The sequence below is a fragment of the Felis catus genome, chromosome B4, assembly GCF_018350175.1.
Source record: "Felis catus isolate Fca126 chromosome B4, F.catus_Fca126_mat1.0, whole genome shotgun sequence".
Taxonomy (NCBI): domain Eukaryota; kingdom Metazoa; phylum Chordata; class Mammalia; order Carnivora; family Felidae; genus Felis; species Felis catus.
In genome coordinates this window covers 43958589-43972964 of record NC_058374.1, presented here as the reverse complement: position 1 = coordinate 43972964, position 14376 = coordinate 43958589, and the positions used below count along the sequence as shown (strand labels likewise).

The 14376-nt window shown below is 38.1% G+C and overlaps 1 protein-coding gene across 2 annotated transcripts; it reads left to right on the top strand.

Moving 5' to 3' along the window:
* The first annotated feature begins 212 nt into the window (after positions 1-212).
* Positions 213-14095, top strand: KLRB1 (killer cell lectin like receptor B1). 2 transcript variants are annotated; one of them, XM_045061348.1, is made up of 6 exons: positions 213-437; positions 6701-6799; positions 7462-7536; positions 8979-9133; positions 9500-9615; positions 13227-14095. In XM_045061348.1, exons 1-6 carry the CDS (start codon positions 353-355, stop codon positions 13237-13239), a joined length of 543 nt encoding a protein of 180 aa, XP_044917283.1. In that variant the 5' UTR covers positions 213-352; the 3' UTR covers positions 13240-14095. The 2 variants fall into 2 exon arrangements, with proteins under 2 accessions (XP_044917283.1, XP_006933566.2); XM_006933504.3 differs by having other exon boundaries at positions 221-437; positions 13171-14095.
* Positions 14096-14376: the final 281 nt, after the last annotated feature.

The window sequence follows — 14376 nt, the reverse complement described above, 5'->3', positions numbered from 1 at the left end:
TTTGCACCCTAGATGAAAGTCTCATTTGTCTCATGCCGGTCCTGACCTGGAGAAAGATACTCAAAAGGGAGGATTAGAACAACAACAAGAAGATCTTCCCCAAATTTTGTCAAACAGCTGACCAGTTAACTACGCAAAGTAGACGTTACATATCTAAGTATATTGGGAACTCAGTAAGTGGATTGTCTCACTAATTTACGGAGAAACCCCACAGCTAAAAGTGTAGGTGGGTGGAGATACAAAAGAAACAAAAAAGCATTTCAGACTGGGCACTTCCTTTCGCTGATCTTGACTCATAGCACTTGGAGTCTGTCCTTACGCACAAGTTTTGTGCCACGTTCTCCTGCTTGCAATGGACAGACAAGTGACATATGCTGATTTAAACTTATCCAGGGGTCCTTGCCTGGAAAGTTCATCATCCCCATCTCTTCCTCAGGGTAAGTGCCTTTTGTTTTCCATTTGGCATTTGTTTGTCTTTCAGAGTTAGATTTTTCTCTTATATTGATGGTTTTAAATCACAGCTCTGAGGATAAGCAGCAGTCCTATATATATAGGATATATAGGATATATATATATATAGGATATATACACCATATATATGTGGATATATAGGATATATTATATATATATATATATATATATATATATATATATATATGATATATATATATGGTATAGCCTAGCTTATCTGTAGGTAACAGTAACTGTGACGAAAAGCACACACCTTGTAGGTTTCTTCTTTTATCAAGATATTAGTGTGAAGAGTGAACATCACTCCTATTCCTGAGCCTTGGTTAAAAACCAGGAAGAAATATTTTACACGTATGAACAAAGTAATATTTTAGAGACATAACTATCTTAGAGACATAATAATTTAGAGACATAATTTTACACATATGAACAAAGTAATATTTTAGAGACTTCCTCTCATGGTAACGTACCTTATTCCAAATCCTTCCCCAAAATACTAATGCTAAGTTTTACTGCATTCCCTCCCACAGTGTTTTTCCCCCCAATATGAAGTATAAGTGCAATGATTAATATCCTTCGCTATCCAAAGAGAAGGAGAAAAATTTTTCTAGAAGAATATCATATTCAAGATCAAAGACTTCAACGTAATTATAATCTGATAGTTTCTAACTTTGAAACTTGATGCTTGAAATGTATCCTGGTTTCGACGGAGATAAGCCATGAGACACTGGAGAATATCATTAAAAGAACCTATTTGACACTTGGAATCAGCACTTTTCTGTGTCAGAGGAATTAGTATTTTCAGTGGGGAAAAAAAAAAAAAAAGGGAAACGGTCATGTGAGGTAATAGGTGACGGATGCCAATAGCCTGGAAATGGATGAAAAAAGCCCAGAAACTAGGCAGAAGATATGCACAAAATTATCATGACGTTCTGAAATCTAACCAAATGTACTACTGGGATTTTTATCCAACCTGATATTCATTTCATATTGTGCTAAACATTGGGCTATAGCCTTTTAAGATGATTTGGTATAGGTTTGAAACTACTAAATTATCAATGTTCTAAATTGGGAAAAAAGGCTTAGGGTTACCAAATAAGTTTCACTATGCTCTTCATTATGGGGGTTAAGGGGAATTGGAGGATCTTGATAACTACAGTCAGGGTTTGGTGTGGCCACAGTTATTTTTTAGGGATATAATGAGACTTTCTCTTACCCTATTCGGATCTAGCAAAGGTGGAGAGGGAGGAGGCTGGTGTTTAAAAGGGATGACCTAAAGTGAATACAGAGAAAGGCAGTGAGATTTTCCTCAAAAATTACTATCTATGACCCCAAATCAGTGCGTCCAGAAAATTTGTCCAGTCTGATCATATTTTTGTCCTATTTCACCATCGTGAAAGGAAATCTGAAACAAAGTAGAATAAGACCAACAAAACGTGTAATTTAAAAACACTGATCTGGGGCGCCTGGGTGGCGCAGTCGGTTGGGCGTCTGACTTCAGCCAGGTCACGATCTCGCGGTCCGTGAGTTCCAGCCCCGCATCAGGCTCTGGGCTGATGGCTCGGAGCCTGGAGCCTGTTTCCGATTCTGTGTCTCCCTCTCTCTCTGCCCCTCCCCCGTTCATGCTCTGTCTCTCTCTGTCCCAAAAATAAATAAAAACGTTGAAAAAAAATTAAAAAAAAAAAAAAACACTGATCTGATATTACAATTATTGCGAAACCACTGCTGAGCTCCTTGGCTAAACTCTTCAGGCTGTGGTTACTGTTAAACAGTGAACGCACCAAAAGGAGTCAGCGAGCTAGAGGGAGATGTGAGCTGTGACCTATTTTGTTACAGCCAATGGTTTGGTCCCTTAGAAAAGTAAGTAAGCTGTTGGTAAAATGCCTCTAGACATTGTTTATTCATTCAAAAATAAACTATTGGTTTTGAAGCTACAGCAGCGAACAAAATAGAGAAAAAATATTTTCCTTTATTGCAATTATACTACTATAAGAGACATAATAAACAAATAACTGAGTATATGTAAAAAGATCATGTGATATTTAAAACATTTTTTTTTAATGTTTATTTATTTTTGAGAGAGACAGAACAAGCAGCGAAGGGGCAGAGAGAGACACACAGAATCTGAAGTGGGCTCCAGGGTCCAAGCTGACAGCACAGAGCCTGACGTGGGGCTCGAACTCACAAACTGCGAGACCGTGACCTGAGCCGAATGGGACGTTTAACCGACTGAGCCACCCAGATGCCCCAAAAGATCACGTGATATTGAGTGAAATTGAGAACAATAAAAAATAGAAGTAGAATTTTGTTTGGTGGGGGGTACTGTATCAAATGGAATATTTACAGGAGGTGATGATAAGAAGACATTTGAGTCAAGACCTGTCAAGACTTGTGGGACAAAGTCATGCTTTCTGGGAGAAGAGTCTTTTTTAGGAAGCTGGACACACAAGTGCAACCTCCCTGACATCAGAACTTACCTGTCATACTGTAGGAGAGCACGCAGATTAGGGTGAAATATCAGCATGTATATATGGAGAGCCACAGGAGATGAAGTTAGAGAGGTCATTCGAAGCCAGATTGAATAGGGATCTGCAGACCACTTTATAGACTTGTCCACATTCAAATCTCCATAGAAAGCCATTGAGAGGTTTAGAGCAATGGAGTAGAATGGTTTAATATATTGTTTACACCCAAAGAGCAGCCCAGAGTGGGTATTTCCCAATAACTAAGGTTTACTTGGCCTCTTCAACTTGTTATTGTAACTCCATTAATTTCAGTCTCATATAGTGCAGCAGAAGAACTTAATACAGAAGAGCACCCCAAGCACAGGACCTTCCATTCAATTCCTTAAGTTTTATCAAGAATGAAGAAGTATCTTTAAAAGTCACTTCAGGCGTGTCTGGGTGGCTCAGTCAGTTAAGCATCCAACTCTTGATTTCGTCTCAGGGATGACCCCAGGGTCATGGGATTGAGCCCCATGTTGGGCTTTGTGCTGAGCATGGAGCCTACTTAAGATTCTCTCTCTCTCTCTCTCTCTCTCTCTCTCTCTCTCTCTCTGCCCCTCTCCCAGGCGTGTGCTCTCCCTTTCTCTCTCAAAAAAAAGTCACTCCAAATTTCCTTTGACCTATACAGATGGTCCCCTACTTACTAAGGTTCAACTTGCAATTTTTGGACTTTCCAATGGTGTGAGAGCAATGCACTTTCAATGGAAACCATACTTTGAATTTTGAATTCAATCTCTTCCCTGGCTAGCAAGGAGTGGCACAATCTTATTGCGTGATGCGGGGCAGTGGCAACCACAGGTCCCCATCAGCCACACCATCATGAAGGTCACAACCAATACAGTCATCCTGTTCCCGTGCAACCATGCAGCTTTTCACTTTCAGTACACTATTCCCTAAATTATGAGATTTTCAATACTTTATTCTAAAATAAGCTTTGTGTCAAATGGTTTTGCCCAAGCTTAGGCTAATGTAATTATTCAGAGCCCTTTTAAGATAGGGTAGGCTAAGCTATGATGCTCGATAGGTTAGGGAGAGTAAAACTATTTTCAAATGACTATCTTTTCAACTTTCACTGGGTTTATGGGGATGCAAGGAATATACATAAGGAATAAATTGAGGAAGATTTGTAGTTTTTAAAAAAGATTAAAAGAAAAATGACATAATATTTATTGAATAATTACTATGTGCCAGGTACTATGCATAGCATTTTAGAAGAATTGTCTCATATAGTCCTTTCAAAAACCTTACAAAGTAGATATTAGTCTACATCTTATAAATGAGGAAATTTGTCACTTATGAAGCTAGAATACCTTGCCCAAAGCAACATGCTCAAATACAGATGTGCTAGATTTGAAAGCCTCTGCTTCTAACCACTGCTGTGCTTCCATAATAAATATTAAAATAGTCACTATATGTCTCCATTTTGCAAAGTTTCAAGGGAAAAAAGGACGAGGAAGGAAAGAGACATAAAGGTAAAATAATATACATATCTACAACTGGAAGGAATGATATTTTAGGGCCAGTCTTAGGTTCATTGACTGCATTTAGCCATTCTGTATCACAGTGGTTTTCATTAGAAGTTCTAGGTCAATGTTAATCAAGTTTGGTGTTCTCAGATCCAGATGTATGCCCAGAGTTTAGGAGTCTCCTCTGGGTACTTACTCATAGGTGATAATCGATGTGTCACTACCTTGAATCTTACCGATCATCTGTTTCTTCCCATAATCTTTGATCACATTAGCTATTCTAAATTCCATCTACTGGGGAACATTTTAGAAAGAGCTCAGATATGAATGTCAACATACTAACTAAGGGGACCATTAATAGTTTTCTGCAAATTGGGTTGCACAAAATTATTGCCAGGGACAGTGTAAAAAAACAAAGTGCAAATGGACTTGTAAGTCACTCTGGAACATTTAAGAAGAATAAAAGATAGCATTTTAACAAACCTGGTACTAATATTCTTAACAACTGACTCAAAACAAATAAATGTCTATATAGAGAAATATTAGAAAAAAATATAAAAAGAATAGATAATATAAATAAATCCAGAGCTTTAGATAAATTAAAAAACCTTTACTTGTAAAAGCCCTCTGCTCTAATAATATAATTTAGAAAACAACTTGTAATATATCTTACAGCTATATTATATATATATATGTGTGTATATATATGTGTATATATATGCATGTTATGGCTATATTACATATATATGTTATATATGTGTGTATATGTGCATGTGTGTGTGTGTGAGTGTGTGTGTGTGTGTGTGTGTGTGTGTGTGTGTGTTACAAACCAAATGAGAGCAAAAGGGGTCTTATAATTAAGTCAGAGGTATAGGCATTACCTAAACACAATTTCAAGTGGAGAAACTAAAGTATGAATTACTAGACTAATTCCTATCAGAGTTGATTCAATTTTGGAATCTGAGCTGGTGTTTCCCTGCAAGTTTTTTTATTAGAACATTACTCTCAGGGGCACCTGGGTAGCTCAGTCAGTTCAGCGTTCGACTTTGGCTCACATCATGATCTTGCGATTCGTGAGCTCAAGGCCCACGTCGGGCTCTGTGCTGACAGTGCAGAGCCTGCTTGGGATTCTCTCTCTCTCTCTCCCTCTTTCTCTGACCCTCCCCCACTCACTCTCTCTCTCTCTCTCTCTCTCTCTCTCAAAAATAAATGAACATTAAAAAATAAAAAAAATACTCTCATTATTTTTCCCCATGAAATTTATAGTTTTAAAGATGTCTAGAACAAAATATGTTGATACACTTGTGATTAATTTATGCTTCCATTTCATTAATTAATATAATCACAATTTCTTTTTTTAATGTTTACTTATTTTGTGAGAGAGAGAGGGAGCAAGAGCACGTGTGCTTGCAAACAAAGGAAGGGCAGAGAGAGAGGGAGAGAGAGAATCCCAAGTAGGCTCCATGCTGTCAGCACAGAGCCCATGCAGGGCTCGATCTCACAAACCATGACACCATGACCTGAGCAGAAATCAAGAGTCAGATGCTCAACCAACTGAGCTACCCAGGCTCCCCCATAATCACAATTTGTGATAAACATGATAAACATGAGACACAGTATACTGTAAATGATATGATTGCAGAGAAAAACAAATGTATTTGATATTTGTTAGACTATGCAACGTTGTAGACATAAGCTCATGTTATGTTATATTCATCGAAATACTAAAATAATATGCAGCCTCATAAAACACTCTTCTCTGATTCAAGTTGGAGATAATTGCTTTAGACAACAATAAAGCAGAGGAATCCATGTCTAAGAATAGAATTGTTGTGTGTCACGAGAACCTAAAATGATACTTAGCACAGAATAGAGCCTCCATAGAAATCATTCTAACATATCTTGACTGGATGAAGGCCATCCTTTTTAGACAAAATTCTTTGACTTACTTCCTACAATAGGGCGTGCGCTTCATTTTCATACAGCACTTGGCAATTTTTGAAACTTTTCACATCTATCCCGTTTGATTGTTACACCAATCTTTTGTACCTAAGACAAGCGTAAATATTTCTGTTTTACTCATGAGCCAAATCTCAGGTGGATCTGACTGAGAACCCATCTCGTGGAGCTCTAATATGGCTGATAAGCGTTCTTTCCTGCCCCCAGCTCCCAACTTGAATCTGTCTATATGCAACACCTTTGCTTTTTGTTCCAGATGGACCCAACCAGTTAACTAAGTGTATTTTCTTAACTTCTCAGACATCTGTCAAGGTCCACCTTGGCATCAGTTGGCTCTGAAACTTGGTTGTACTGGGGTTATTCTTCTTACCTTGACTGTGATTGGGTTGAGTATTTCAGGTAAGTGATTCAAGATCATTTGCTTCAGAATACATATTTTGTTCCTATCACAAATATTAGAGTATCAAATAATTTGGCCACCCCCAAACTTAGCGAAAGACCGATGAAAAAAAAACAATTACAAAACAATGTTTTTAACAATGCTCAGCCCAAATCTACTCTGTGAACTTCAGCCTTTTGGATTTCTGTTCCTAATTGTTCTGATCATCTTCATGAGGTATTTCAGATGTGTTCCAGAACTAAAATTAGATCACCATTCTAATAAAGACATGACAATAACAAAGATAATTTGAATTTTCCATTATTTACAGTTTCTTCAGTACCTATTATATTCCAGATTGCACTAGGCAATCTCTCCCATGGGGTAGGCATAATTATATTCCTCCCGAATATGAGAAAGCTTGGTCAGGAGTATAAACAACTTAAGAGTAGATAACAGGTAACAACGTGTGTGTAAGTTCATTGTTAGGTGTTTTTTCTTGTTTGTTTGTTTACGTATGCTGTGTTCTAACTAGACCCTTTGTTACTACATAGCTATTGCCTTTATATTCCACCCACATTCAAGCTGGTTGAGATAACATAGTTTCCCGAAGTGATAATAACATATCCATTTTGCCACATTCAGCATTTAATCTTCTTACTGGTTTCTCCTTATTTACTAGTAATATTCTTAAGACAAAACTTGTCAATAGAAGAAAGCGGTGTGGATGTTCACGAGAACAGGAATGAAACTACAGGTAATTTTGTAGCTTGGAAGTTCCTAAAAATAACAGCTCGTATTTGACCGATACCATACATTACATTAGTAAAGGCTCCTAACAACCCATATATTCAGATAGTATGAGCTTTCTGACTTTATGTTTGACAACCCTGGGGAATGGGAGGGTTAAGCAACTCACTTAGGGTCATACACCAAGTAAGAGGCGACAATGGAAATTGTACCTGTGGCCTGACCTCAGAGCCGATGATCTTAACCACTAGGTCACACTTCCACACTTAGAGGAAACAAAATAAGTATTCTGAAGCCAATGATGGTGAATCACTTACCTGACACGCTCCACCCCAACACAGATGTTGCTGCTAGAATATTCAAGAATTAACAGCCAAATATCAAGTTAAGAAGTAATATATGCACCTAAGTGAAACAGTGGATGATTTTAGTGAGCATGTCAAACAGTTAACTGTTGACTGAAGTTAATTAGTAAAACTGAAATACAAAATAAGTTTCTAAATATTTATCATATTCACTACTAGGAGGTTAATCTTGCTTCACGAAGCAGTGTGTGTTAATAAAGACACTGTGGTTGAATGACTGTAGTAAAATATGATTGTGGATGGTGCACATGCTCCCAGATCATCAATTTTAAGTAACCTGGAAAATCCTTCTGGAAAATGTTACCCAACAGATTGCACTAAGTAAGCAAGTATATACTTTGGCAATTGGAAATTTTCCGTAGTACTGGTCATCAATTTAGGGCGGTAAATTATATTTGCTTTGCAGTTTACAAGTTGTTTGAGGTAAAAACTCCTTTCGATAAGTTTTTTTTTTTTATTTTTTTTTCAACGCTTATTTATTTTTGGGACAGAGAGAGACAGCATGAACGGGGGAGGGGCAGAGAGAGAGGGAGACACAGAATCGGAAACAGGCTCCAGGCTCTGAGCCATCAGCCCAGAGCCTGACGCGGGGCTCAAACTCACTGACCTCAAGATCGTGACCTGGTTGAAGTCGGACGCTTAACCGACTGCGCCACCCAGGCACCCCTCGATAAGTTTGATATTGTTGGATATGTAGTGGAATCAACACTACTGATGAGCTTGAGAAAATTCAGCAATAGTTTTGACTCTTCACACCATCTGATTATGTGCACTTAAATTATTCTGTCAGTGCCTTAAAAAGTAAGATGTGGCTGCTTAAATGATCTTAATGGTCTTTTCCTATTCTAACACTCCATGATTCCATTTATGCCCCATACAACTGGTCATGGATTTCCAATTCTTGATATCAGAATGGAGAGTGTCAAAAACCTCAGAATTATAGCCAATCCATTCATTGTTCTCACAATGATAATCAGAGACTTTTGTGCATTTATGATGACTTGTGTATGTGTGATTGGTTGCGGTGGGTGGAAACAGGAGAGAACTATAACACTTATTTATTTCATCTTTCTCTTTACTTCAGAGAAGCCAGATCTGTTAAAGTGCCCAAAAGATTGGCGTCTACTGCGAGAAAAATGTTTGTTTTTTTCTCTCGTTTCCAACACTTGGAACTACAGTCTAGCTGACTGTTCCACAAAAGAATCCAGTTTGCTGCTTTTTCAAGATCCAGAAGAACTGGTAAATAATTAAATAAGATACCTTAATAGAACTTAGCACTTTTTTCTAACCTTACCACGGCCTTTGGGGTTCAGCCCAAAGGGGCTATGCAGATACAAGTAGCAACTTTGACTTCAAGAAGCTCACAATCTGAGAGATGAAACAGACATATAAGGAAATAATTGAATGTAATTTGATGAATGCAACAATATAAATATAGAGAGTAATATCACAAAGAAGGAATAATCAACTCTGATGGGGAGTTAGGAAAGTCATCATAGATGAGGTAAGACTTGAACTCAGTTTTAGAGAAAGAGTAGAAAAATGCAAACCATGAATAGATCATACAGATTCAGTATTCCGCCATTTTGTTTGCTTTATTTATAGAGACACGTACAAAGCCTGATACCTAAAAAAGAATTTCTGTTTTGGATTGGATTAAATTTAACATTATCAGAGAAGAAATGGAAGTGGATAAATGGGTCATTTTTAAATCCAAACATGTGAGTATTCGATAAGCCAATTTGAATATTCACGCTATACCAGCTTTGTATTTCGAGAACGTAAAATTGTTATGAAAGACTGAGTTTTGTGGTTTCCATTTGGCTTAGAAATTTTCAAGATGTCCAGAATAGACTTAGAAGATGAACTATTCTGAAGCTGGTTGGTTGAAAGTCCCATATGGGAAAAGACAACAGCCCTTTAGAGCAATATATATATATATATTATATTATATATATATATGGGGATTGCATTAAACAATCTCTAGCTGGAGGCTTTTAGCATGCAGAATTATTTACGTAGTGTTTTTCAGTGAATTAAAAAAAAAAAGTAAATATCAAGAGTGTGGAACTCAGACAGGCCAGAAAGCCTTACCGATAACGTAAACAGTCGATTAACATATATTTTAAATATATTATAGTCATTCTACACTGTATTCTTGCAATAAGCTAGAGAAAAGAAAATGTTATTAAGAAAACCATAAAACTAGAAAATACACTTACAGTAACACACTGTATTTATCAAAAGACCACGCGAAGTGAACGCATATAGTTCAAACCCATGATGTTCAAAGGTCAACGGTATATTTTAACAAGAGGTGCCAAGGAGACAATTATTTGAGGGGATGCGATGAATATGGCATAGGCCACAAAGGATCTATTAGCTATTTTCTATTGGGTGTCTCATTGTAATTTTTTGTGTAAGCTCTCCAAGAAAATTATCGGTTCAATAGGAGGGTTGATACTACCCAAATAAATTACATATTTTAACAGAATTAATGGATAATTGTGTAACAAAGGCAGAGAATTTTTTCCTCGGAAGCAAAAGTATGCATTCAAATAATGTTTCTGTAAAGACTTCTTTTGATAAGTTGTTCAGAAGAGAGGATGTTGTGTTGCTTTATTTTTTAAGTTATTTTAATGTGTATTTATTTTTGAGAGAGAGACACAGAGCATGAGCAGGGAAGGGGCAGAGAGAGGGAGACACAGAATCCGAAGCAGGCTCCAGGCCCTGAGCTGTCAGTGCGGAGCCCGACGTGGGGCTCGAACCCACAAACTGTGAGATCGTGACCTGAGCTGAAGTCGGACGCTTAAACCGACTGAGCCACCCAGGTGCCCCTGTGTTCCAGTTTCTGAGTCTGTGAAGACTTCAATCACATTTGTATAAATGAGAGTTAAAACTTTTTTATCATTCAAAAAACATGAGGAATATGAGGAAAACACATGAGACTTAAAACACAGGAACATGTCCAAGTTTATCTAAACTATAGTGTAAATGTGTAAGGAAAAGTGTTAAACATTGAAACATATGTTGGCTTAATTAGCAAATTTTTACGCTGTTTGACACATGTTCTAAAATATTTTTTAAAGGTGATTCTTCAAAAAGTTATTTTAGGGGCGCCCGGGTGGCTCAGTCGGTTAAGCCTCCGACTTCGGCTCAGGTCATGATCTCGCGGTCCGTGAGTTCGAGCCCCGCATCGGGCTCTGTGCCGACAGCTCAGAGCCTGGAGCCTGCTTCAGATTCTGCGTCTCCCTCTCTCTCTGCCCCTCACCTGCTCATGCTCTGTCTCTCTCCGTCAAAAATAAATAAACATTAAAAAAAAATTAAAAAAAATTATTTTAAAGTCTAAGTGTTCTGAGGTAGAATAAATTTATGAAAGGGCAAGCCTACTCATTCTGGTGGATAAAATTTGCTTTCACACCACACATGTATACCACACACACACCAAAAACCACACACACACGTCCAACACACATCACACATACACGACACAAGCCACACACAAAATACGCTGACTACACGTATACAACACACGTACTCCACACATACGCCACACACACACCACACAAATTCCAAAAAAAAAAATCTATCTTCATTTTTTACATGTTTTCTGACGATTACTCTCTGTACTTTATTCCCATATAAATGAAAATTTAATGTTGACTTAGTTTTCTTTGTTCATACCCAAGTTAGGGTTAATGGAAATCAGTGCGTGTGTGTTTATTTTACTGAAGTTTATAATAAAATTGGAGAACGCTGAAGTGTCCGTGAGCGGAAATATAGGTAAAGCGGATGGATTAAATTCAGCTGAACATCCCATTTTACTCTGAGAGAAAAATTATGCTTTAATTAAATATGGCAGTGATCAGGCAAACCTGGAAGGAATGGGGTTGTAGTAGAAAGAGTATTCATTAAATTCTGCTTTTATTTTAACTGTCAGCCTGGCTTTCAGGTAAAGAAAAAAATAGAGGGTGATAGTAATTGTTTTTGCAGGACCGTTTAGGGATTAAATGAGATAAGGTAGAGAACCAGGCTGAGATCTGGTTAAGGAAAGCCTAGGAAGCCATTGACGATCTTTCGGAAAGAAAGTCTTTGATTTGGCCATCTAAGCATTAAAAAGTTATCTTGTAAAGCGGAAGAAGGAATCAAATGGGTAGAAGAGATAAAACATGGCGGACTTTGGCAATAGCCCAGTTGAGAGAAGTTGGTAAGTTGACCAGGGTGTCAGACACTAGGAAGGAATGGGATTGGCTGCTCAGGCCGAAAGGGCTGCATGGAGAAATGCAGTGAAGGAACAAAGAAAAGCTGTGACAGACCCCTATCCTCTTTGTTTAAAATTGGATAGGAGAGTCTTGAACCCTCCCATCCTGGCACCTCACCTTAGTGCCGCCTATTCCCACTACATTCCACAAGCCTCATGCGTGTTGGAACCAACGACATTTTGAAGCAGACACCCACCAATTTCTGTTTGGAATGAGGGAAAATGGAAGCCTCTGGTCCGGGTCACATACCACACAAACTAAGCCTCCTTTTTTTATAGATATTTTTCAATGTTTTTATTTATTTTTGAGACAGAGAGAGACAGAGCATGAGCAGGGGAGGGGCAGAGAGAGAGGGAGACACAGAATCTGAAACGGGCTCCAGGCTCTGAGCTGTCAGCACAGAGCCTGACGCGGGGCTCGAACTCACAGACCGTGAGATCGTGACCTGAGCCGAAGTCGGACGCTTAACCGACTGAGCCACCCAGGCGCCCCGCTAAGCCTCTTTTCTAAGCCGATCCAAATTCTGTAGACCCTGCATGTCCGTCATATGCTGTTGTCTACTTAACATGTTTACTGAGCGCACACTTGAAGCATTGTCAGACCTTCACATGCGCTATCTCAATGCCTCCCCCAAATATCAGGTGGTCCTGTCCTCTCTATTTAAGAAAACTGAAGCTCAGTAAAGTTAAGAAACTTTTCACATGTATTAAGGACAGAATAAGAATAAGAAGAGAGCCCCAGTTTGCAAAGCTTGGTGTTTGTTTGTATATATTAGTTTGAAGCTTCTTGGTAGAGAATGCTTTTCCAGTGAAGATAAGCTGGCAAGGGCCGGAGATTTATTATTAGCTTTAAATTAAAAGTTTACACCATTAGGTTTGTGACTGTGCGCTTGCTCTGTACTCAATAATTTAGCAGCCGATTGTTTCCTGAAAGTTGTAGGAGACGCTGGCTGGGTGAAGAGAATTATGTGAGAAAATTCTAAGCACTAAATGACGCTTTTCGTTTGCTCCACAGATTACGTATTGTTGGTTATACTAAGAAAAACAGCTGTGTTTACGTCTCCCCGACAGGAATTTTTTCTGAGAACTGTGACACAGACAATAAATGGATCTGCCAGAAAGAACTACAACCTGTCAGAAAGAAGGCGTGTTCGGGCTCTTGACTACGCATTCCCTCTCAATTTCTCTACTTTCCATCACAGGTCTCTGCATCTACACAGCTAACCTGGCCCGATGTGTATCTAGAAGCACAAAGTGAACCAGTACTGACTATTCTAAAACTGTTGTGAATCTTACAGAAGTTCACGGCCTGACCTACTCATTGTATGAATGAGGAAGCAAATACATAGGGAAACCAAGTATCATTTTAAGATACAGTGACGTTCCGTGGAGAGAAGCCCAGACCAGTTGACTGGTTTCCAGTCTTGGCTTATACCTGTGGCCTTCATTGATCCCCTCTATGCTTTAGCTCACCTCTAGAAAAGTTACAGTAAAAGATTTCTAAAGTCCTGTGGATATTTCATGGTCTATGATTTTTCATATTATCACACAACTGGATTGTTCCAGAACATTGGCCTAAGTCCATTCTCTTGACTCTGATATCAGAATCTCATGACCAAAGGATCTTGGGAAGGGACCTAAACTCTTCCCGCCATTCCAGTGTTCTTCCTATTTTAATTTTCTCATTACTTCTTTATTTTCCTTCTATGCCCCCTTCTCTCTAGGCTCACACCCAGGCTGTAGGAAATATGTAATTAAGTTTTTCATTATTTAGTGGAAAATAAGTGATTTTTTTCATCAAAAGGGAAATATTTATTCAGATAAATGTCGGGAGTGTTCACTTTTTACAAATATGCCACATTTTCTATGGAGATCAAACAATAATAATCCTGGACTTATTCTGTAAGGAGGTTTACAATAAAATTTCTGAAAAATAGGTATCTACTTACTTTGATCATTCAATGCCAATTTGAATTACACAAATTCAAATACATATAATAATGACCTAAATATTTCAATTTCTGTTTTTCATGATGATTTATAATACTTGTTAATATAAAATTTTGAATGTATCCAAACCCCAAAGCATAATTCATTTTGTGTCAGATACTTGGGAAATACATTACTTAGGGAGACATTCTACACAAGAGCATCATTACAAACGATGTAACATAAAAGTGAGACTATGAAATGTTTGGCACCCTTGAGGAAATGACCTGCA